Source organism: Artibeus jamaicensis, unplaced genomic scaffold (genome assembly GCF_021234435.1).
Source record: "Artibeus jamaicensis isolate MK-2021 breed Jamaican fruit bat unplaced genomic scaffold, CSHL_Jam_final contig_659, whole genome shotgun sequence".
In the NCBI taxonomy this organism is placed as follows: Eukaryota; Metazoa; Chordata; class Mammalia; order Chiroptera; family Phyllostomidae; genus Artibeus; species Artibeus jamaicensis.
The window spans coordinates 448,235-474,019 of NW_026521916.1; the positions used below are offsets into that span (position 1 = coordinate 448,235).

Genomic DNA, 25,785 nt, shown 5'->3' on the forward strand with positions numbered 1-25,785 from the left:
CAATATTCAACAGACCAGTTGAGGTGGATAGTGATCAAATTAAGACATTAATCAAGATTAATGTTATACCATTAAGGAGACAGCCAACATAGGCAAAATATCCAAATCAATAAAGTTATTGGTAAAAAAGAAAAATGTGTATCTTATTTTATGGAAAAAACAGAAGAGACTTTTTGGCTCACCCAATACTATTTCCATATGAATATACACACACACTTATATATACATTGAAGCTGTACCTGCTGACCACTGCCTTTTTCTAGACGGTCAATCATCTCCTCAAATTGTAATGGGCAAATGTCCATTTTCTTTTTTAATTTATTCACAAATACTTCATCTTCAGAATCCAAATCATAGTCAGGCTGCTCAGCATCCAAACTAAAAGCTAACAGAAGAAACCATAAGCAATCTTTACTGTGTCACTCCACTGACAAACCTTCTAACAGATGTCGGGATAAAAACAAGACCTAGACTTTCTAAAGAAATAAGAAAGATTTTTTTAAATTTTGTTTTTAGATATACAATCTAAGCTTATAGATGTTTCCCACATTTAAAGTTCAAGAAATTAGATTATCTTTACTGTTAATATAGATATGTGATAAAAGTCAAAGGATGTGGCTCCACTCCCAAAAGCAAATAAACTAGAAGTCCATTATTAAGAACACAGAGATTATAAAATGTATTGGCTTGAACTATGTGAAAGTTCTGCACTTTAAAACCTGATAAATTATGAGCAATTTCAATATGGTTTGACATAATCTAAAAAGATATGGTTTTTAAATAAGATTGTTTCTAGAATATTTAAAGTCCCATTTTATAAATGACTTAACTACTTTACCAAAAGCCTAGGGAGTAGAGTTAAGCTGAGGTGTTAGTTAGAAGCCACTGCCAACAGCTGTAATAACTACCACTCAGTGAGTGCACTCTGGGCTAAGGAGGTTTGTGCCCAAATACATATTTGTGTCCTCATGAGACTCACTGTCATGGTGACAGAAATGTGAGGTGTTTCCTATATTTGTCAATGTTTGAAAAAGGGGCAAGAACCACGGCTCTATGTTATCAAATGTCATTTAATTACTTATCAACATGAGGCAGGGCTGACCAAAATGTAGTGTTAAGTAGTTTTATATCATAACTTGGCTTACATCTTTCCCTTGCTTAAATTCCTCCAACTTCTTACGTATCACCTTAGAATCCAAATCCTTACAATGATGAGACCCTTTTTGATCTACTTTGTACAGTCTCATCAGTACCATATTATAACCTAGCAACATTAAATTTCATGTCTAATACAGCAAGCTATTTCATGTCATCAAGTTTTACATTAGTTGTTTTCTGCCTGCCCACCTAATATATGACTAAACATTTTATTCTTTAAAAAACCCAACCTGACGTCTACTCCTGTGAAGTACAGCATAGGGAATATAGTCAATAACACAGGGTGGGCAAAAGTAGGTTTACAGTTTTTCATGTAGATAATTCAATAATTAATAAATAATACAAGAATAACTTGTTTCACATACTCAAACTGTAAATCTACTTTTGCCCTACCCTGTATTATAACAACTATGTATGGTGCCAGGGGGATACTACACTTAACCAGGGACTACTTTGTAAAGCATATGTGTTTAACCACTGTGCTCTATACCTGAAAGTAATATAATATAATATTGAATGTCAACTGTAATTGAAAAATAAAAAGAATATTATACCATTGTTTCATTTTCTATTTTGACTCACATCACACTTCTATCACATTCTTAATTAAAGTAAGTGAATATTAAGATTCCCTCATAAAAATCTGTATATTTACACATCTTTAAAAAAAAAATTTCCCCCTCATCCGAGGGTATTTTTTCATTGCTTTTACAGAGAGGACGAGAGAGAGAGTACATGCCCAAACGAGGGATGGCATGCACCAGGTCAAGAGATGGAACCTACAACCTACCTAGGTATGTGCCCGGACTGGGAATCAAACTCCTAACCTTTTAGTTATGGGACAACACTCCAAGCAATTGAGCCATTCCGGCCACAGATATATATTAACATCTTTGCATCCATGTTTATTGCAACCACAGGCCCTCCAATGATTTTTCATGATCTAACTGTTATTGCTATGTAAACAGACCTTTTAGACATCTGGAAGTAGATTAAATCTTTTTTTTTAAATTTTTTATTGATTATGCTGTTATACTTGTTCTATTCCCCCTTTCATTCCCCTTCACCCTACTCCCCATCCCCATTACCCCCCTTTAGTTTATGACCATGTGTTTCAAGTCCTTTAGATTCTATATTTCCCATGCTATTCTTGCCCCCCCCATCTATTTTCTATCTACTGTCTATGCTACTTATTTTCTGTACCTTCTCCCCCCTTCTCCTCCTCCCACTCCCCTGTTGCTAACCCTCCTTGAGATCTTCATTTCTATGTTTCCACTCCTGATCTAGCTGTCCTTTTAGTTTGCTTTCGTTTTAGGTGTGGTTGTTAATAACTGTGAGTTTGTTGTCCTTTCACTGTTCATGTTTCTTTAACTTCTTTTTCTTAGATAAGTCCCTTTACCATTTCATATAATAAGGGCTTGGTGATGATGAACTCCTTGAATTTGATCTTATCTGAGAAGCACTTTATCTGTCCTTCCATCTAAATGAAAGTTTTGCTGGATACAGCAATCTTGGTTGTAGGTCTTTGGATTTCATGACTTGGAATACCTCTTTCCAGCCCCTTCTTGCCTGTAAGGTCTCTTTTAAGAAATCCACTGACGGTCTGATGGGGATTCCTTTGTAGGTGACTGTCCCCTTAGCTCTTGATGCTTCTAGGATTCTCTCCTTCATTTTAATCTTGACTAATATAATTATGATGTGCCTTGGTGTGTTCCTTCTTGGGTCCAACTTCTTTGGTACTCTCTGAGCTTCCTGGATTTCCTGGAAGTCTATTTCCTTTGCCAGATTGGGGAAATTCTCCTTTATTATTTGTTCAAATAAGTTTTCCACTGGTGACTGTGCCTTTCCCCCTTCTGGTACCCCTATAATTTGGATGTTGGAGCGTTTAAAGATGTCCTGGAGGTTCCTAAGACTCTCCTCATTTCTTTGAATTCTTGCTTCTTGACTCTTTTTTGTTTGGCCATTATTTGCTTTCTTCTGGTCCACTCCATTGATTTGAGCCCCAGTTTCCTTTTCATTGCTATTGGTGTCCTGTGCAATTCCATTCATTTCAATTAGTTTTGCCTTCATATATTTGTCTAATTTGTGGCTATAATCAACCAGATCTGTGAGGATCCTGATCACCAGTGTTTTAAACTGTGCATCTGAGAGTTTTGCTATTTCTTCATCGCTTAGATCTATAGGGTCTAGGGCTTTGAGATCTTCTTGAGCCATTTTTGGTCTGTTCTGGCCCTTTAAGTGTGAGAAGCGGTACCTTGGACTCCCAGGAGGCTGGGTTGTGACGCTGTATGTGGGGGCGTGGTCAGAGCGGGGAAATGGCGACCCCCTCTGCTGTTTCTCACAGCTGGGTGAGGAGCAGTGCCTTAGGTGGTTCACCTGGGCTGGGCCACTCAGAGTCACTGGGTTATGACGCTGTATGTGGAGGTGGGGTCAGAGCAGGGAAATGGCGGAGGTGGGGTCAGAGCAGGGAAATGGCGGCGCTCTCCCTGCTGCTTGCGGCAGGGACCCGCTGGGTCCCGGTCCAATCGCCCACTCCCTCGCCTGTCCACCCGCGCACAAATGCGCGACCACAGTCAACACGCAGCCCCGCTCCCCTGCTGTCTCCTCCGCGGTCGCTCGCTTGGTCGCTCACTGGGTTGCTCACTAGGTCTAACCCTGCGCCTGGATTCCGCACGCGCCTGAGTCCGTCTGACCAAATCTTCCTTCACCAGCCGCTGGTTTCGCCCCTTTCCGGTCAGGCTGAAGAATTTGTTGTTAACGAACTTCCAAAAAGTTCAATTTTCTGTGTTCTGGCTTTGTTTTCTGTTGCTAATATTTAGTTGTCTCTAAACTTGGTTGTGTGAGAAGGCACAGCACATCCACCTATGCCTCCATCTTGGAGGAAGTCCAGATTAAATCTTTATTGGATTAAAAACACTTGTTTTTCTTGTCTCTAACCAAGATAATCCATATTTGTATTGTTTAATAGGGTAACCACTAGCCACGTGTGTCTAATTAAATTAAAACTCAGTACCTCAGTCACACTGGTCATATTTCGAGCCCAAAATACTGACATGTGGCTAGTGCTGTATCAGATGGGAAAGATTATAGAACATTTCCACCATCATTTAAAGTTCTATTAAAGAGTGGTGATGTAGATAATTCAGAAAACCAAACTGAGAAACTGATAGGGACCAACTGACAAATGTTCTGTCTTCTTAAGGGCATATTTTACATATTTTTAGGGTCTCATTTATACATTACTTCTGCATCCTTCACTATAAAATTGACTTTTTCCTTAGACCAAATTCACTTACAAACCTTAATTTTATTTATAAAAATTAACCAAGCTTACCTAATACCAATTTACTTTTACATTATCAAAATACATTTGACATACTTCTGTCATATGTTTTATCATCAATGTCAATCATGTTCAACATATCAGGCAACAGAATCAAGACTGGAAAAGAAAATTCCTATCGGGATCTCAGTGTGTATTCCAATGAAATTAACAAGTATCTGAGAGTCAGACTGCTCTAGGCTCTGTGGGAAGCTATTCTTTTACTTGGTACAAATACACCTAAGATCTTAAAATATAAAGAGAGCCAATTTTTGATCAGATATAAAATACTAAAATTACAGAAAAAAGTTAAAATTAAAAATATTCACTTTGGGAATACTCTTTGGTCATTTGACCAAAATAAACTTACAGGCAATGATTAAAGTATAATTTAGCTTCAGAGAAACCTGCAATTCTAATTAATAGTTCAACCACAGCGGATGAAGATATATTTATCTTGGTCCTAGAAATAAGAGAGTCTTCAAATTTTCTGGGCCACATTACTGTGTTCAAAGTAGAAAATAGGCTGTAGAGAGAATTAGGCCAATGGGTTGGTTCCTGTAATTAAGTTCTGACAACTAAAATGAGAACTAGCTAGCCCACAATTATTAAATAATGGGAGCCATACTGTAGAAGCTGACTTCTTTAAAAATATTTAATAGGGAAAAACAAAGATATATATATGGTTAAACAAAATAAAGTATAATGTGTTGGGAACTGCCCTGCCTGGTGTCAGAGGTTGTAACCCCATGGCTAAGGCTGAGTGAGAGACCTTGGGACCCTAAGCCACTAAGGAGACAAAGCTTATCCCCGTGGCAGGAGCTTCGCCTCTGCTTACTTTACTTCACCCCGCCTGGCCCCCAGTGCATGACTGGTAAGATTCCTCAAGGGAGGGATGACCTAAGACAGACACGGTCATGAGGGGGCCCTCAGGGAAGGACTTGAGGGGCTATGGAGAAAGGGGGTGATGGACCCTCACCCCTTGGCTTTGACATAGCCTGAGTCCTCATTCTGTCTGCTAGAAGTCTCCTAATCTCTTGGCTGCCTTACTTCCCCTGCTTGACCTAAGCCTGAAACAATGCTGGAGGTAGGTGTGGCCCTGTGCTGGAAAGGGTGGGTTCCTGGAGGTGATCAGGCCTAAGAAAGAATCTGTAAAATCCTGTGAAACCTGCTTTGTTTAGAATGCTCTCAATTAAATGATAAGGGTCGAAGCATGAAGAGAGTTTGTTTACTAAAGTTTTATGGCCCTTTAACTATCTGACCATGATTCAGAATAAGCCTTCAAGAGTTCTCTGAATGTTATCTATTGTTTAATCATTTCGGCCTGACAATGATCCATGACCTTTATGTATATACCCTGTATTCCTGTGCAAACTGAACCCAATAAAACCCTGTCAAGGCAAGGGCCAAGGAGCTCTCCCCTTGAGAGAGTGGCCGTGTGGTCCCTTTTCCTCCACAGGACTGAGCAGTCTGTGTGAATTTGTCTCATCTTACTGCCGGGTGGTGTCTGCATCAATAATGTACATAGAGAGAAAATGCAGTAGAAAATAAACCTAAGCAGAAAGAACACCATACACATAAATTGATTGTTTTAAATCAAGTGGTACAAGCCACTGTACTTGCAGATTTAAGAGTCCAGTGATAGAGATGAAACGTATATAAATGTTTATGTAACAAATGTCATACTGTGGCTCACACTAAGTGTAAACAGTGAGCCCTCACCTATCGTGGGAGTTACATTCCAGAGACCCCCCCAGATAGGTGAAAATCCACTAAGTAGTGGTATTATATTTATTTTATCATTTATATATATTTTAAGGCTTCATAAACCCTTCCCACACTCCTATAAGCCTTTCCCGCACTGTTATAAACACATCACATGCTCTTAAACTTCCTACACTCTTAAACCTACGTAATTTTAACAACATAAAATTCTATATGGGTACTCACCAGTGAAGTATACAGTCGTCCCTTGCTACTTCTCAGTTCATGTATTGCGGCTTCACTGCATCGCGGATTCCGCAATACAGTGAAGGGTATGTATGTGGTAGGTATGTCTACACTCCAGAAGGTATTTTTAAAATACAAAAAGCAAATAATGAAATATTTGGGTCCATGAAAATGGCACAAAATATGGATTGGGAACCGAGTATAATCCCTGATTAAAATACAGACACAACTAGCCAAAGTTGAGGAAAAACTTCTCAGAACAGAAATGGTAAATTGGTATCTAACTCTCAATTACTACTTGCAAAACTCCTGGAATAAATTCTGAGCAGCAGAAAAGACTACCACAATAGTGATATTTACTATGAAATGATAGAAAAAAATCTTTTGTATATAAAGCTCTGTGGCACATGCTATAGATTTTTCCTGTCATAAAGTAGTACCAAAAGGAAAATGCCGGGGGGTCAGAGAGGAAGCAATGGCGGTCCTCTCCGCTAGCCCAGTCCGTCCAGTCCCACCACTCGCCCCAGCCTGTTTATCCAAGCAGAACTGTGGGAGCCTGCTGCCCTGCGCCGTGCGGTCTCAATGCTTGCCTCTTCGCTGGTTTATCTGCACGCAAATGCGCAACCTATGGCAGACAGCCAGCCGCGCCCCTGTGTGCGCCGTAGCTAGCCCGAGATCCAATCCGCGCCTTCAGCTGCTTGCGCGCCACCAGCTTCCCTCCCTGTGACATCTGCAAATGGTTGGAAAGGACAAGACTCCCTCCCCTTTCTAATGATTCCTCGAATTGCTAAGTGGATCAGCAGAGAGAGGCCCAACAAGGAAAGTAGCTTTTATATCAGTTCTACCCACATCTTACTGGCCATACACAGCCGAGTTGACTACAAGGACAACCAGGAATATAAAGGAATGCATGGATATTTGGACTTCTGGCCAAGATGGAGGAGTAGGTATACACACTGTGCCTCCTTGCACAGTCAAAAGAAGGAGAACAAATATAAAAACAAAACCAACTAGAACTGACAGAAAATTGAACTGTATGGAAGTCTGACAACCAAGGAGTTAAAAAGAAACATTCATCCACACTGGTAGGAGGAGTGAAGAGGACTCATGGCAAGGGAATGGCTGGCAGACTGAGCAAGGCAGCAGCTGGTAGACTGGATGGTCCCACATTCGTGTGCAGATAAACCAGGAGGAACAACTGGGGAGTGAGACACAGTATACAACCCAGGGTTCCATGCTGGGAAATAAAACCTCAAAAACCTCTGAAAACACCTGTGATGGTTGAGGGGGCAGCAGGAGAAACTCTCAACCTCACAGGAGAGTTCACTGGAGATACCCACAGAGTTCTAGAATGTACACAAATCCACTCATCCAGGAATCAGCACCAGAAGGGCCCAATTTGACTGTGGGTAGTGGGTGAAGTGACTAAAAACCAGCAGAGAACAGAGCAATGGCCATTTTCCCCTCGCAAACCCCTCCCCCAAATACAGTGTCACAGCGTAGCAAGGTGGGCTGCCTCACACTGGTGGACACCTAAAGCCCTGCCCCCTTACTATATAACAGGTGCACCAAAACAAAGAAAAGAAATGGCCTAAATGAACAAACAGATCAAAGCTCCAGAAAAAATACAACTAAGCCATGAAGAGATAGATAACCTATCAGTGGCACAGTTCAAAACACCGGTAATTAGGATGCTCACAGAATTGGTTGAATATCGTCAAAATAGATAAGAAAAATAGATAACAAAATAGATAAGAAAATGAAGGCTATCCTAAGTGAAATAAAGGAAAATGTACAGGGAATCAACAGTGACAGGAAGGAAACCAGGACTCAAATCAATGATGTGGACCAGACAGAAGAAACAAACATTCAACCAGAGCAAAGTGAAGAAACAAGAATTCAAAAAAATGAGGAAAGGCTTATGAAACTCCAGGACATCTTTAAACATTCCAACATCTGAATCATAAGGGTACCAGAAGGAGAAGAGGAAGAGCAACAAATAATAAAGGAGAACTTCCCTAATCTGGCAAAGGAAATAGACTTCCAGAAAGTCCAGAAAGCTCAGAGAGTCCCATAGAAGGTGGACCCAAGGAGGAACATACCAAGGCACATCATAATTACATTATCCAAGATTAAAATGAAGGCGAGAATCCTAGAAGCAGCAAGAGATAAGGGGACAGTCACCTACAAAGGAGTTCCCATCAGACTGTCAGCTGATTTCTCAAAAGAGACTTTGCAGGCAAGAAGGGGCTGGAAAGAAGTACTCAAAGCTATGAAATGCAAGGACCTACATCCAAGATTACTCTGTCCAGCAAAGCTTTCATTTAGGATGGAAGAGCAGATAAAGTGCTTTCCAGGTAAGGTCAAGTTAAAGGAGTTCATCATCACCAAGCCCTTATTATATGAAATGTTAAAGGGACTTATCGAAGAAAAAGAATATTAAAAATATGAACAGCAAAATGACAACAAATTCACAGTTATTAATAGAACCAAAAACAAAAACAAAAAAAACTAAGCAAACAACTAGAACAAGAAGAGAATCACAGAAATGGAGATCAAATGGAGGGTTATCAGTGGTGTAGTGGGTGGGGAGAGAGGGAAAAGGTACAGAGAATAAGTAGCATAGATGGTAGGTAGAAGACAGGGAGGTTAAGAATTGTATAGGAAAAGTAGAAATCAAAGAACTTACATGTACAAACCACTTACATGTCAGTGGACATGAACTAAAGAGGGGGGAATGTGGGTGGGAGTTGGTGTGCATGGTGGAGGGAAATAAAGGGGGGATAGGAAAACTGTAATAGCATCATCAATAAAATATATATTTAAAAAAAAAAAAGAAAAAGAAAAATGCCGGAATAATGTATGTATAATGGGATGTGGAGGCAGGCAAAAAGGAGAAAATATGTATTCTTTCAGAATGAGGGCATAAAGACAGGATACAGCTGTATCTGACAGGAACCTGTTTTTAAAAAACATTTTAATTTATAATTAAGTTTACACTTACAGAAGCTGCAAAATAAAACTATAAGAATTCCTGAAATTTTTTAACCCAAATTCACCCACTGTTAAAATAGTACTGTTTTATCATTTGTATGTGTACAAGTATTCTCTTTCTCCACACAGTGTTCTCTTTACATAAACACACATACTCCCTCTCTCTCTCTCTCTTTAATTTTTGAGCTATCAGAGTAATATACATCGTTCTTTACTGCAAAATATACTTCAGAATATATTTACTAATAGAGATTCTTTTATATAATCACAGCACGGTCATCAACTTCTTAAATTTACATTTATACAATGTAACCTCCTATCTACATTCCAATTTGTCAGCTAATCTAATAATTTATAATGTTCTCTCCCTCCAGCATAAGACCAGTCTAGGATTAGGTATTATTTTCTTTGTTGTCACTATAGTCAACTGTAATATGGAACATTTCCACAGTCTTTGTCTTTTAAAAAAATGATTTTCAATCACAGTTGACATTCAATAGTAATTTATATTACTTTCAGGTGTATAGCATAGTGGTTAGACATTTTTTTAAAGTTATAGTGATTCCCGCAAAAAAGTCTAGTACCTGCCTTGTACCATACAGTTATTATAATATTATTGACTACATTCCCTATGATGTACTTAACATCCCCATGCTTTGTCTTTTAAGACACTGATATTTTTTAAGAAGATATCCCTCTTTCTGGGATATTATTATTTTTTTATTTATTATCATCACATTCCTCATTTGTGTCTGATTTTTTTCCATTGTTATTAGTTTAGGTACTGTTGGCCTGCATACCACATACTCAACTTAGTCTTCCTCAGGATATCACATCTAGAAGCACACAATGTTCATCTGTTCCTCATAAGTGATGATAAATTTGATCACTAGTCAAGAAATCGCCTGATTACTCCACTGTATTTTTTTCCATCCTTGTAACTAATAAGCAGTTTGTGGGAGAGGTTAAGACCATGCAAATATCCTGTGCCTCATCCAAATTTATCTTATATTGAGCACACATTGATGATTCATATGTGATCCAATCATCATGGTGCTTGTGAAAATAATTCCCCAACTCCAATTCTCTCTTTACATGTACATTCGGCACTTGGCACTCCACTGTAAAAGCATGAGAGGTACTCTTTCTTCTTCACTACTCATCTGTTTATCATCAATTTGGACTAATGAATTCCTACTTTTTCAATGGCTTATAATTCATCATTGTACTTAAATATTCCCTTGTTTAGATTGTCTCAGAATTAGCCAGTGGAAATTCCTATGTCCCTGTGAGAGCTTCATTTCTTGCATGACAAGATGTTCCAGGTTCATCTTGTACCTACCCTGCCCCAGCCTTGGAATCAGCCATTTCTCCACAGTTTTAGCTCCATGTAGCAGGGAATGGGTTAAAAAATAGGTGCTAGGTATGTTCATTGTGGCTGAAAATTTTTCCTTCTTAACCCTTCCAGTGGATGGGACTACAAATGCATGTACCTGTAACTATACACACACTATACATATATAAATATATATCAAGACCTTTAAAAAAATGTTTTCTTTGAGGCTTAACAGAACTTTGAAACCCAAGTACATGGGGAAGAGGGAGAAAGAACAGTTCCTGTCTTCTGGTCAGAACTGTTTTGTCCTCTCTTCCAGTATAAATAGAAAAGGAGAAGCCCTAGCTGTATAATCTAGAAGTTTTACAGGTCATCAGTCTGAAGAGAAAAAAAACATTAGACTCTAGGAAATGTTGAATAATACTCAGTGAAATAGTTTAGAAGGTACCCACAGTCTGGAATTAAAGGAGATAATGATTTTTATATGGGTTTCTTTCTTCAGAGCTCTGACTATGATGATCTCTTTCCTAAGCCAGTTGAAGAAAAGTTGAGAATGTCTAAACTAATGTTGAATGAAATGTTAACAGATAACATGTAATGAATACATTTGGAAAATGCTTGGTTAAAATAAACTTTTTTTTTAGCCACAAGACTCTCAGAGCCTATAAAAACAGTAATACAGTGTGGAGCAAAAGTATCATAGCTGTTCACATGGAAAACAATACTCTGGGGATGAGGAGGGGAATACAATACACAATTCTAAAATGTCTGGTCACTGCTTTTTTAGGACATACTAATTATCATCTTTAAAACTCAAAAAAACCCAGTTTGTCACTTTTAAGAGCTTTACATAACAGAAATTAAGGGAATTGAAATGAACCAGTCCATATATGTAATTTGAGGCAATTTACTAGATCACCTAGCAGTCAAGATACAATGTTAACTTTGCAGAAATTTATGCTATAATTAGCTTTTTCTTATTTATTATAGTATATTAAAAGCCAATGCCAATTTTTAAATTAACATCAATTTCACAATTTTTTCCAGAAAACAGAATAAGAAAAATTTGCTTAATAAAATTTTAGCAAATCCCATCCAACAATGATGAAAAAAATAATACACCATAGCCGAGTGGGACTTATTCTAGGTGTGTAAGGCTGGTTTGTATATTTGAAAATCAACAGTGTAACCTACCATATCGACAGGCTAAAAAAGAAAATTCACATGGTCCTATCAAATGAAAAAAATGCATTTTGACTTTCTTTCCAAAGACCATATTCTTCAAAGTTGTACTGATTAAAATTTTTCTTTCCAAATAAACTATAAATAATACTGTCATTTTATTACTATTATTTGATTACAATGTCAGCAAAGTGAAGTCCTTTTTAAATATAGTACCTTTTGACTTTTCTGATCAGAATTTAATTCATCAGTTACCAGTAAAATCTGTGTTGTGAAATTTGGTTATTGATAAACAGTCTATATTTATAGAACATGCAATTTTTTCTGATAGTAATGCTAATGTAAATTGATTAATGTAATTTTATCTTACTCAATCCTACTTAAACCTAAAGGCATGCATTTGTAAGATAATACAGCTTGTGGCTATGGAATACAATGTGGCTCTAGTAAATCAATATAGGAAGATCAGATTTAGAACTTTCACACTGACATGATTTTCCAGAGAACCAACTTTTAGGTTCTAGAATTGGTTATATTTGTGTAGAATGTTTGTGTCTGTGACTTATATGTAATTAAACATATGAGTGTGCAAGAAAACACACTTCTTTGGTTCACCTCAAAGTCACCTTTAGTAAAATGAAATTATTTTTTTTCAGAAGGAAATCAATAGAGTCAGGTACAAGTTAAAGATGAAAAAAATCACATGTTAAAAATATCAAATGCTCCCTTCCACCATGTGAGGATACAAAGAAGTCTATGGTCTAGAAGACAGCCCTCCTCATCAGACCATACAGACACACTGATCTTGGACTTGCAGCCTCCACAGCTATCTCTGAGGGAATAACTAGGGCCTGAAATGGTATGAATCAAAACTGGTGAAACAAAAGGCTCTCCAGACTCAAGAAGGGAATCAGGTAGTCATTCTGGCTATGATGGTTTCAGGTATAAAACATAATGAAATAGACATGAGATAGCCCTTTTCCTCGCTGACTACTTGAAGATGGGCTGCCATCATAAACAACATAATAACTACCCAGACAAGGAAGTTCACAACCAACAAATTACTTCAGTGGAAATAAATGGTCATTGATGTCCTTCACCCTGGGAACTAAGGCAAAAATTTGGGAAAAATTAGTTAAAATGTACATGGCCACACCATGTCATCTTTGTATTTGGATTCATAACCCATTTTGGTAGTGGCAAAGCAACTGGCTTTGGCATGATTTACCTTTCTCTGGATTATGAAAAGAAAGATGAACCCAAACACAGACCTTCAAGACATGGCCTGTATGAAAAGAAGATCTCAGGAAAACAGCAAAAGGCCCTGGCCATGTGGCTCAGTTGGTTAAAACACTGTCCGGATAATGCCAAGGTTGTGAGTTCCATCTCTGGTCAGGGCATATACAAGAAGCAACCAATGAATGCATAAATAAGTAGAACAACAAAATTGATGTTTCTCTCTCTCCCACTAAAATTCAACTTTAAAAAAAAGGGAGAAAAACAAACTAATTCTGTACTCTATGGGATGACACAAAATTCTTAAAAACAAAAACAAAAACATAACAGCAAAAAAATCACAAGAATGGAATGAAGAAAGTCAAAGAGACCACAAAAGCCAATGTTGGTGCTGGTAAAAAGTAGGAATAAACATTTTTCAGTGAAAACAGTGGTTATCGATAGTGACTGTGTAGATTTTTCACGAGAGGATTAATAAACAAAAAAGTTTTAAAAAAATCAAATGCCAATATTGTTCTGTTAAGACCCAATATGGCCACCATATTTACTTTTGGTTTTAACATTTAAGAAATGATAAATGTTTAATATCCAGAACAGAAACTAGCTTATATGGTGAAAAAGTTATATGAGTTATAAAGTAGTTATTGAGTTAAAAACTAGTTTCTGTATGTCCTTAGAAAGAACAATAGAAACAAAATAGATTTGTATTGTCCTGAAAATTGTCTAGAAAGGCTCCTGGAAAAACCTATGGGTTATAAATGTCAATAAAACAACAATGAAAGCTGCTGCAATTTTACCTTGGTAACTTTTCAACTATATTTTTAAGTTTTCAAATCCTAGGGGATTGAGACAATGAAACATACATGAACTCTTAAATCTACAAACTCTCAGCTGTTCGGCATTATATGATAGTTATCATAACACCATTTCTAATGAAGAACTTATCACTACCAAGTGAAACAAGTTACCAGTTAGAACACTAAAATTAAAAATATTAGTAAAATACAGATCAAGGTTTGGCAAACCTGGCCCATGGGCTGATACTGGGTTGCCTTCTTTTCTGTCAATAAAGAGAACACAGCCACGACCATTTGCTTGTGTATTATCTATTGCTGACTGTGCCTTAAACAAGAGAGCTAAATACTTGTGACAAATGACTAAAATGATTCACAGAGCCTAAAATATTTACTATCTGAACCTTACAGAAAGTTTGCTGTCTGCTAACATTAAGAAGTTCTTTAAGACTATTAACATTACCATTTCTGAACAGTAAGAAACCCATTTCTATATCTGAGGCATATTCTTTATCCTATTTGTCTAAAGTAATATAAGATTCCATGCTGAGATAAAACTAAAAATCTAGAATAAAAATGCTATCTTTTTTGTCAGGCAGAAATCTCAAGTACAATTTTAAAAGTTGAAAATGGGCTCTAATAATGCTCATTTCATCCATGCTGGTTAATGAAATCAGTACTGAAAATGACCTTGAACAGATAAAAATGTGAAGATGATAGATATAGAAAATATAATGAGAGCTGTTACTTACGCTGTATGTGAATGAGCTGCTTTGGCATCTTAAATTCCCCAGGATAAATAGACTCATAGTAAGCAATATTACTTTCTGCCTCTGGGACAGGTATAACCATATTATCCCTCTTCTCGCCATATACTTGCTGTGCTGAAATAGCCCGTTGAAGATGGTGTTCCTTAAAGGAGGGAAAAATAGGTAAGTTTACATATTAAAAAAATAGCAAACAGAATGTATAGTCTTATAAAGAGGTTTTTGTTCATTTGTTAAATTTAATTTCTTCAATTTAAAAAAAAGTACTACATTGAAATTGAGAGTTAAATTATACAAAAAATTCCAAAAGTTGACTAAAACTGTTAAAGTTTGCATTTTATAGAGGAGATTCAGAAGAAAATGGTTAAAAACATTTGAATTTGTATGAACAAAGCAGACTATGGATTAAAAATATTTTGCTGATTTTTAATCTATTCAGTACTTTCATGCAAATATCTTTTCAAAGAAAGGTAGATTTAAGTCCATTTTAGTTGATGAAACTGGCACAGATTCGAACCTGGTCCTTAGTCTGGAGTAAACCTTTTTATATGAACTTCCAGATCCCTTTCAAACAGTAGTACAGACAGTATAAGGGTTGAAAGCACAGGCTGTGGAGTTTGTGTCTCTTGGCAAGGTCCTTCATTCAATCTTCTAAATTTATTTCCTCCAGTAAGAGAAAAACAGAATCTACCTGATAGGGTTGGTTGGAGATTTAAGTAAGATAAATATACATAAAGTATTTAGTATAATGTCTGGCATAACAGCTGCTCAAAATCAGCTTTGATTTAGTCAGCACATAGGGAAGATTTTTAGTTTGTGATATTACCAGCTGCCCTAAAAACATCAAGTTCTCATCCAACCCTATAATCAATGAATTTGGTTAAGTATTTTATTAAATTTAATGTTTTTCTTAAATACCATATTTTGCCATGTATAACGCACACCATTTCACCCAAATTTTTGAGGGAAAAATAAGGATACACATTTACACACATGTAGTACAAATTTTGTACCTCTATGTTTTTAATTCTTCTTTGCTTATACATTAAAAATGTAACTCTAAAAAGCATTAACAGTATCTGTATGCAAAATAATACCCTGGAGTACTGTAATCCGTTTTGTTTCTAAACATAAATAACTGAATTGAAAAGTTAAAATGAAAGATTTTTTTCCCTGAAAGTTTGGGCCAAAAACGTGGGCACTCATTATATACCATAAAATATTGTATATAAAATACAAGTTCAGAAAAATAACTAAAATTAAAAAAACCATTTACTGAACAACAAAAAAAAAAATACAAGTTCAGGGATGAAATCTATATGAAAAAAAATTCCAGTCCTCATAAGCAGCCTGTATTAAATATATGTTTATATACATTTAAATGCACGTATAGGATTCTACTGTGCAACATACAGAGCTTTATCCCTAGAACTTTTATCCCTAAGTTCACTTGATATAGTCTGTAGATCTTTCCATAGTGACACTTCTACAATTTTTATAACAGCTGCATTGTATCCACTATATGGATGGACCATAATTTACTTAACTAGAACTGATAGGATACTCCCCCCGGAAACAACCTAAATGCCAATCTTTCTTCCCAAATACTGCAAAAACCACTTCTGTACTATTATATACAAGACATTTTTTGTGGACTTGTGAAAGCATCTATAAAACAATTACAAATGGAAGTGCTGAAAGCATATATATGAGGTTACAACAATGTATGAATTGACTGAACCTTGTACAAGGTTACGAATGATATTCATACTATTTCTTGTAGTAACTTGACATCTGTTTTGATTTTTAAAATCACCTATCTTGTCAATTTTTTACAATGATGTTTAAGTTTTCCTTTCCTTAAATGTTGCTGCTTTTTGTTTATTGTCAGAGTACTTGCTTTTCCTTTTCTTGATGTTTAAATACATGAGCAATTTACTTTTTCATATTAAGAAAATTAGTCCCAAGTAATACATTTTACAAGTATTTTCCTGAAGTTTGACTTCTGATTTTGTTTAGAGTATTTTTTCCATGGAAGAAAAGTTTCACCAAATTTATTAATCTTCTTATATTTTTCATCAGGCCTAATACCAGATACAGATATAAGCTGTATAGTCATAAACCAGGTATATAAACAAATATTTCCCGTTTTATAACACATTATGATCTTTGATTCAGGTTGCCTAAGGGCCCTGGAGAGCTGGTAGAAACTAAAAGTGTAGGGTGGGGGTTCACAACCTGTGGGCTCCGGACAAGGACTGATCTGGGCTTGTCAGGACTGGGCTGCTCATCAGGTGAGCTTGAATGTAAGATGACTGAATCATCCTGAAACCACTGATCCCCACTTCTGGTCTGTGGAAAAATTGTCTTCCATAAAACCAGTCAATAGTGTCAAAAAGATTGGGGACCACTGGTGTAGAGGGCAGGAGGCTGAATATATTATATTCTCTCATACTTAGGTAGTTTGTTGTCCTGTCTACTGTCCTCTACTGCCCACTGACACAGGGTGCTTCTATGAGACCCAGCTGGGAAGTTGGTCATATGTATATGAGCTCTGTCCAGAAAAAGTCCAGTCATTGTTAATATAATGAGAATGGTTTGTACAACGCTGATGTAACCTGGCAGCCAAGGAGAGTAGACCAGAGGCACATGTATGAACAATGACAACTTCACTATATTAGTCAGTGGGGGCAGTAGAATCTGTTAATCTGTATACTGTGTGGCCATTGCATTCAAAATGACTGAGTAGAACAACAAGTCTGTATCCAATTTTGCATTAAGCTTGAACATTTCTCTGTGGAAACTATTCAGATGATTCAGAAGGCAACTGGTGATTGGCAGCTTCAACACAACAATGCACCCACTCATGCATCACATCTCCTGCAGTTTTTTTAATAAAACATCAAATCACCCAGGTAACTCAGTTAATCCCCCTATAGGCCAGTTTGGTGCCCTGTGACTTCTGACTTTTCCCAAAACTAAAATCACCTTTGAAAGGGAAGAGATTTCATGCTGTCCATGAGATTATGACAGGGCAGCTGACAGTAACTGGGAGAACTGTGTGAGGTTGTAAGGTGCCTACTTTGAAAGGAATTGATGTATCATTTTCCTCTCGATAATGTTTCTCGTATCTTGTATATTCTTCAATAAATGTCTCTATTTTCATATTACATGGCTGCAACTTTCTGGACAGATCTTGTACTCTTCTAATAGCCTCAAAAGTCCAGAAACATTTTTCTTTGACCCATCACCCCCATATATATACATCAAACTCAAGCAGGGAGTGGGGAAGCAAGGCACATTATTCCTGCTTTGCACTTTGTTCCTAACTTAGAATGCTCAATCTATTATCACTTCTTTATGTATGTGATATGAGAGGCACGATTTATCTTTAGCCCCTTAGGCAGCCAGACAAGGGAAAGTTTCCGACAAACTGACCAATAAAAATCAGGTTCCAAATACTACAGGAGAGTCCACATAACCCACACAGAGCACATTTCTAAAGCACCTAGATCCTTCAGAAAGATCAAGAAGTCTGCAATGAGGGGCTCTTTGCTCTGGGGAGAGACCAAAACTGCTAGAGATAAAACCATCATCTTATTTTTTTGTTCCTTAAAAGGGCAAGCACAGGTTGTGTGCTATGGCTACCCATCTTGGGTCCTGGCAAAAAGAGGGTGATGCAGATTTGAGCTGTGCAAGCAAGAGTCTGGAGTGCAAAGCACCGGGGAGTCTTGGGGGAGCAGCTGTAAAATTTTTGGGGGCCTGATATACGTTAGCTAGACTGCAGCCAACATTCTTGAGAAAAGCTAGGCCCCCCCACCCCCTGAGGAAAAATCAATTACCTTACTCTGTAGGATACTGCTCCTTCTAGTCTCTGGAAATACTCTTGCCACAACCTTTGAAATCCTGTTTGCTCTACTTAGCAACTTTTTTTGTTCTTTTTTCAGTTTTATACCAGAACACTCTGTCCTGGTGTTCTGTTTTGTTTTCCCTTTTCTCCCATCCTGCATCTTAAGGAGACAGTAACATAAACAGACTCTGGGGTCATCAGAGACTGGTGATAGGGCACAGCTAATCCATACACTATCCTGAGAAACAGATTGGCAATTCCCCATCGCGGGAGGGCCATAGAAACACCCAGTGTCTGACAGACCCAAAATCTGGACTCCAGAAGCCTAGTAGGGGTCCTGCCACACTGAGTAAAGGGAAATAATCCTGGACAGACCCAGACTAGTGGCTTAGGGGAGGGGGAAAAAAGCAACCATCTTCCTTTAAGTCTGAAAGGCACCTGCCACGGGAGATCCAGGAATTGCAGCTCCCTGTTTCTGCCAGAAGCCCTCAGAGATAGTTGGGTCTACAACTAGTATAAGAATAACAGCAGGCCAGGAGGCAGAGACAGGCAGAGGTGGATCTTGTGGTGACTGGGGACATTTGCAGACACACCCCTGAACCCAGTGCTGATAAAAGCCAGCTTTGCAGAGCAGCTTGGCTCACTCTGGGAGCAGCCAAGACTGGAGGAATCAGTCACACACAATGGATGTCCTGTAGCTTCAAAAGGCAGCCAAGGGTCAGACATGGACAGCACCTGACATTGACTTACACCAGACTCAGATACCAGAACACTATCCAAAGGGAGAAAACAAAAGGCAAGATCTACACTTTGCTGAGATAAGCACCCTTGGATCTTTTCTCATTATCTTGGCTATTTTCTTCTTTTTTCATAGCATTTTTATTTATTTTTTAATCTATTTTTCTTTTATTTTAGGTACTTTAATTTTTCATTGCAGTAGACCGCTCTGCCTAGTTTTAGGAATTGTACCTCTACCCCTTGTGGCTAAGGGCGAGAGACGACCTTTGGAATGCCAGCTGCAGTAGACAAAAGCCTGTCTCTGGTAGCAAATGCTGCCTCAGTTCCTCTCCCTGCGCCCAAAACTTGGTCAGAAGTCAATGATGGGTAAGACCCCTCACAGCTGGGGCGGGAGGCAACCTAAGCCAGACTTGATCACTTGGGAGGCCTTCATAGAAGGACTGGGTTGGGGGGCCTGCAACAAAGAGCAATGGACTCTTGCCCCTTGGCTTTGACAAAGCCCGAGTCCCCATGTTCTCTGGGAGAAGCACTTCCTGGCTCTAATCCCCTTAAGCCTGAATACCCGATGGGGAGAGGTGCAACTCCTTGCCTTGCTAGAACGTGTCCTGGAGAAAAATCTGGCATCACAAAGACTTGCTGATAAACCTGTGAAATGTGCTCTGCTAAGAGTGCTTTCTTTCATATAAGGGTCCAAGAGGAAATGAGTATGTCTCCCAAAGTTTCTGCAACTCTCTTCCTGACAGACACTGACTCAGGCTCTGAAGCCCTCAGATCTCTTTGAAATGTTATCTACTGTTTGATCCTTGCTGCCCTGTATTCCTGTGTATTACAACCCAATAAAAGGCTTATTATTGCGCTCGAGGCCTTTTTCTCCTTGGGGAAACTGGCAGCTGCTGGCCTTTGTCTCCCCTGAGAAACTGGCCACAGCCCACTCCTCCTCCCCAAACAGATCTCATCTTGTCTTGGCCACATATTTATTCACTCACTCATGTCTGTGGCACCGGGGGGACTCGCAAGAGAAGTCACCCCCACATTTCATATCTCCTATGCTACTCTTATGTGATTACTCTTCTGTTCCCTTTTCTGTTTTTATTGTTTTTGTTACTTTTTCTGTGTTCCTTTCCCCCATTTTCCTATTTCAATTCTTTAAGAGTAGCAGTTCTCTTCCCCTTTCTCCTCTCATCATCACTTTTCATTGGTCCTCTCATATTTTTTCCTTTTCCCCTTTCTCTACTATTCAATTTCTCTTTCTGCTTTTAATATCCTTTGCTCTCTTCTTGTTGATATGCCTATGGTGGTCAGGGTTGGTTGCTTGTTTTGGTACTGCTTTTCTGTTGTTTTGCTTTGTTCTCCTAGCACCTATAAAATAGTATACAACGTGTAGTGGAGGCTGAACTTCTCACCCAGCCAGATGGAGGGGTGTTCCTGCCAACAAATGGACCAACAGCAATCAGGACTGAAATACAACAAGTGAGCCCATATAACCAATACACAGGACATTCCTGGAGCATCCAGATCAGGAGATCAAGGAGGGTGCACCACTGACGCAAACAGGACTACTAACACACAAGGTCACTCCACAGGCAGAGAGCCAAAACACAATCTGATACACAGAAAGACACACAAAGGGACAACTAAAATGGGAACACGAAGAAACCTCCAAATGAAAGAAAAAGAGGAATCTCTAAAAAAAAGAGCTAAGTGAAACTGAGGCAAGCAACTTATCAGTCACAGAGTTCAAAGTAATGGTTACAAGGATGCCCAAGGAACTTACTGAGAGCTATAAAGAACTTAGTAGGACCCACCATCAACATGAAAAAGGACACAGAAACCTTGAAAAAGAACCAGATAGAAATGGAGAATGTAGTATCTGAAATGAAAAACACAGTGGAAGCAATTACAATCAAGCTAGAATAAGCAGAAGATTGAATCAATGAGCTGAAAGACAAGGTAGAAAAAATACCCAGTCAGAGCAACAAACTAAAAAAGTCTCAAAAAGAATGATGACAGTTTATGGGAGCTTTGGGACAACATGAAATACGAAATGTTCTCATTATAGGAATTACAGAATAACCAGAAAGTGAGCAATGGATAGCACCTGTTTAAAAAATAACTTGTTGAAGGAAAAAGTCATCCAAGTCCAGAAAATACAGTGGGCCCCAATCAAGATGAACCCAAAGAGGCCCACTAAGATACACATTACAAAAACAATGTCAACATTTAAAGACAGAGAGAATCTTAAAGGCAGCAAAGGATTAACAGCTAGTAACATATGAGGGAGATTTACAATAAAGCTATCAGCTGACTTCTCAACAGAAACACCACAAGCCACAAGGGAATGGCAGAAAATATTCCAAGTAACAAAAAGCTGGGACCTTCGACCAAGACTACTATAACCAGCAAGGCTATCAATTAAAATTGAAGGTTAAAAAAAGAGCTTCCCAGAGAAAAGAAGACTCAAGGAGTACATCTGCATCAAGTCAGCAGAGAAAGAGATGCTAAAGACACTGATTTAAGAAGATGGGGGGAAGCAGTGATAAAAGGAGTAAAATGGCAATAAATAATTATCTACCAATAATAACCTTAAATATAAATGGATTAAATGCTGCAATCAAAACACATAGGAAAACATGATCTATATATATACTGTCTGCAAAAGACCCATCTCAAACAAAAGACACATGCAGGCTGAAGGTGAAGGGATAGAAAAAAATATTCCATGTAAATGGACAGGAGAAAAAGCTAGGGTAGCAATACTTATCTCAGACAAAACAGACTTCAAAACGAAGGCCATAATAAGAAACAAAGAAGTTCAATACATATTACTTAAGGGAGTAGTCCAACAAGAGATGCAACTCTTGGAAACATATATGCACCCAATATACGTATACTTCAATATATAAAGAAAATATTGGAGGGCCTTAAGAAAGAGAATGACAGCAATACAGTAAACGTAGGGGATTTTAACACCCCTAGGTTGGTGTTAAATAACAATGGGTAGCTCTTCCACACTTGATCTTAGCCAAAAGGCCGAGAAGCGATGGGGTAGCTCTTCCAAACAAACAATCAACAAGGATATTGTGACTCTGAATGACACTCTAGATCAAATGGACTCTATTGATATTTGTAGAACATTAAACCCGAAAGAAGCAAAAATAGATTCTTCTCTAATGCACATAAATCGTTTTCAAAGATAAAGTGCATGGTAGGACACAAAACAAGCCTTAACAAATTCAAGAAAACTAAAATCATAGCAAGCATCATCTGGGATCAAAATGGCTTGAAACATACCGAAAGAAAAAAAGTAAAAAACATTACAATATGCTGAATAATATGTTATTAAATAATGAATGGGTTAACAATGAGATCAAGGAAGAAATCAAAAAGTATCTGGGAACAAATGAAAATAAACACACAACACTTCTTGGGAGGGACCTTTCAAGATGGCGACAGAGTAGGACGGAGCAGATTCCAGTTCCTTGTACACAAGGAAGAGTAACCTGTCCGATCGGCGGAGGAAAAGCCAGGTAGCCAGCGGTTCCCCAGCATATATGAAAATAAGGGACCAGAAATCTTGACGATTACAGAGGAACCAGAAGGGACACAAACAACTTGAAAATACGAAAAGACCACAGGTGGACCCATAGAAGAGACCTCCCAAAAGTAAGAGTCAGAGAGACAAATTTCACTTTGCTCTAGGAGAGAAGCCACAAGTTGCTGCATATTTGAGTAGGTGGAAGCAGAGAACAAACGACAGGATAACCGAAAGAGACTGTACCACTGAATTTCACAGGCATTCCACCACAGAAGTTCACACCATAAACCCAGGGTGTCAAAACAGATTAATCTAAGAAGCTGAGGCTAACAAGAAGAGTCTCACAAACAATGGGAAGACAAAGAAACAATCCCCAAATGAAAGGAAAGGAGGAACCCTCAGAAAGAATGTTAGATGAAACAGGCAAGTCAACTATCAGATACTGAATTCAAAGCACTGGTTATCAGGAAGTTCAAAGAGCTCACAATGAGCTACCAGAAATTACAGAGGAGCTACAATGATCTCACCGCAAACTATATCAACATGAAAAAGGAAATGGAAACTATTAGCAAGGGCCAAGAGGAAATGAAGAATACAATTTCCGAATTGAAGAACACAGTACAAAGTATTCAAAGTAGAGTTGAGGAGACAGAAGATTGGATTAGTGAGTTGGAGGACAAAGTAAAAAGCATCTCGCAGAAAGAACAGGAAAGAGAAAAGAGGCTCAGAAAGAATGAAGAGGGATTAAGAGAAATGCAAGACAATATGAAACATAATAATATCCAAATAATAGGAATACCAGAAGGAGAAGAACAATGGATAGAAAACGTATTTGAACGAGTAATGAGAGAAAATTTCCCTAATTGGATGAGAGAAAAAGTCACACAAATCCAGGAATCACAGGGAGTCCCAATCAAGAGGAACCCAAAGAGGCCCACTTCAAGACACATCACACTTAAAATGGCAAAATTCCAAGACAAAGAGAGAATCTTAAAGGCAGCAAGGGAGAAAAAAAGAAGTAACATACAAGAGAGTGGCCCAATAAGGTTAGCTACTGGCTACTCAACGGAAACACTCCAAGCAAGAAGAGAATGGCAAGAAATATTCCAAGTAATAAGAACCAGAGGCCTACAACCAAGGCTACTTTACCCAGCAAGGCTCTCAATCAAGATAGAAGGCCAAATAAAGAGCTTCCAAGAGAAAAGAAGCCTAAAAGAATATGCTTCCTTCAAAGCAGCCCTACAAAAAATATTAAAAGGACTGCTTTAAGGAAAGGAAGGAAAAGAGGGAGACAGAGAAGAACACAGGTACAAAAATAGCAATGAATAAGTACCTGTCAATAATAACGTTAAACGTAAATGGATTAAATGCTCCATTCAAAAGACACAGAATAGCTCAATGGATAAGAAAGCATGACTCACACATATGCTGCCTACAAGAGACCCACCTCAGGACAAAAGACCAGCACAGACTAAAAGTGAAAGGCTGGAAACAAATTTTCCAAGCAAATGGACAAGAAAAAAAAGCTGGGGTAGCAATTCTCACATCAGACAAAATAGACTTCAAAAAATGGCCATTACAGAGAGACCCAGAAAGTCACTTCATAATACTCAAGGGAAGAATCCACCAAGAAGACATTAACAGCGTAAATATATATGCAGCCAACATAGTAGCACCCAAACATATAAAGAAAATCTTAGACGAATTCAACAAAGATAGTGACAGCAACACAATTATAGTAGGGGATTTTAACACCCTACTATCAAAAATGGACAGATCTTCCAAGCAAAATATCAACAAAGATATTTCAGCATTAAACAACATCCTACATGAAATGGACTTAACTGATATATATAGAGCCCTTCATCCTAAAGAAGCTAAATATACATTCTTTTCAAATGCACATGGAACATTTTCAAAGCTAGACCACATGATAGGACACAAAACGAGCTTCAAAAAAATTCAAGAATATTAAAATCATACGAAGCATTTTCTCTGACCACAAGGGACTGAAATTGGAAACCAACCCCAAAGAAAAAAACCCAAAACACCCAAAATCATGGAGAGTGAATGGTATGCCATTAAACAATGAATGGGTCAAGAATGAAATTAGGGAAGAAATCAAAATGTTTCTGGAAACAAATGAAAATGAACTCACAACAACCCAGAACTTATGGGACACAGCGAAGGCAGTCCTGAGAGGGAAGTTTATAGCAATACAGGCCTACCTAAAGAAGATAGAAACATTTCAAACAAACAACCTAACCCTACGCCTCCAAGAACTCGAGGAACAACAACAAAGACAGCCCAGAGCAAGCAGAAGGAAGGAAATAACCAAGATTAGAGCAGAACTAAATGACATAGAGATTAAAAGCAAAATTTTAAGGATCAATGAATCCATGAGTTGGTTCTTTGAAAAGATAAACAAAACAGATAAGCCTTTAAGTAGGCTAATCAAGAAAAGAAGAGAGAGGACTCAAATAAACACAATCAGAAATGAAAGAGGAGAGATTACAACTGACACCACAGAAATAGAAAGGGTTGTAAGAAATTACTATGAAGAACTGTATGCCAAGAAATTTGAAAACGTAGGGAAAATGGACACATTTCTAGAAAAATATAATCTTCCAAAACTTAATTGAAAAGAAACAGAAAATCTAAACACACCAATAACAGCAAAAGAAATTGAAGCAGTAATAAAAAACTCCCATCACACAAAAGCCCTGGACCACATGGGTTCACAGGAGAATTCTACACATCATTTAAGGAAGAGCTAACCCCTATTCTCCACAGATTATTCCAAAAAAATCCAGAAGGATGGAAAACTCCCAAATTCTTTTTATGAAGCCAGTATCATCCTAATTCCAAAACCAGAGAGAGACAAAACAAAGAAAGAAAACTTCAGGCCAATATCGCTGATGAA

At 38.0% G+C, this 25,785-nt stretch overlaps 1 protein-coding gene across 5 annotated transcripts in view; it reads right to left on the reverse strand.

Annotated features, from left to right (window-relative positions):
- Positions 1-25,785, reverse strand: part of EPC1 (enhancer of polycomb homolog 1) — a 135,601-nt gene that overhangs the window by 31,825 nt on the left and 77,991 nt on the right. For 4 of the 5 annotated variants that reach the window (XM_037131192.2, XM_037131190.2, XM_053670978.1 and 1 more), the window contains 2 exons: positions 14,725-14,884; positions 240-385 (listed from right to left, as the gene is read on the reverse strand). In XM_037131192.2, the coding sequence (XP_036987087.2) occupies positions 240-385; positions 14,725-14,884 (306 nt within the window). Of the gene's footprint in view, positions 1-239; positions 386-14,724; positions 14,885-15,256; positions 15,468-25,785 lie in introns of those variants that run through there. The other variant, XM_037131193.2, reaches the window with a different exon arrangement.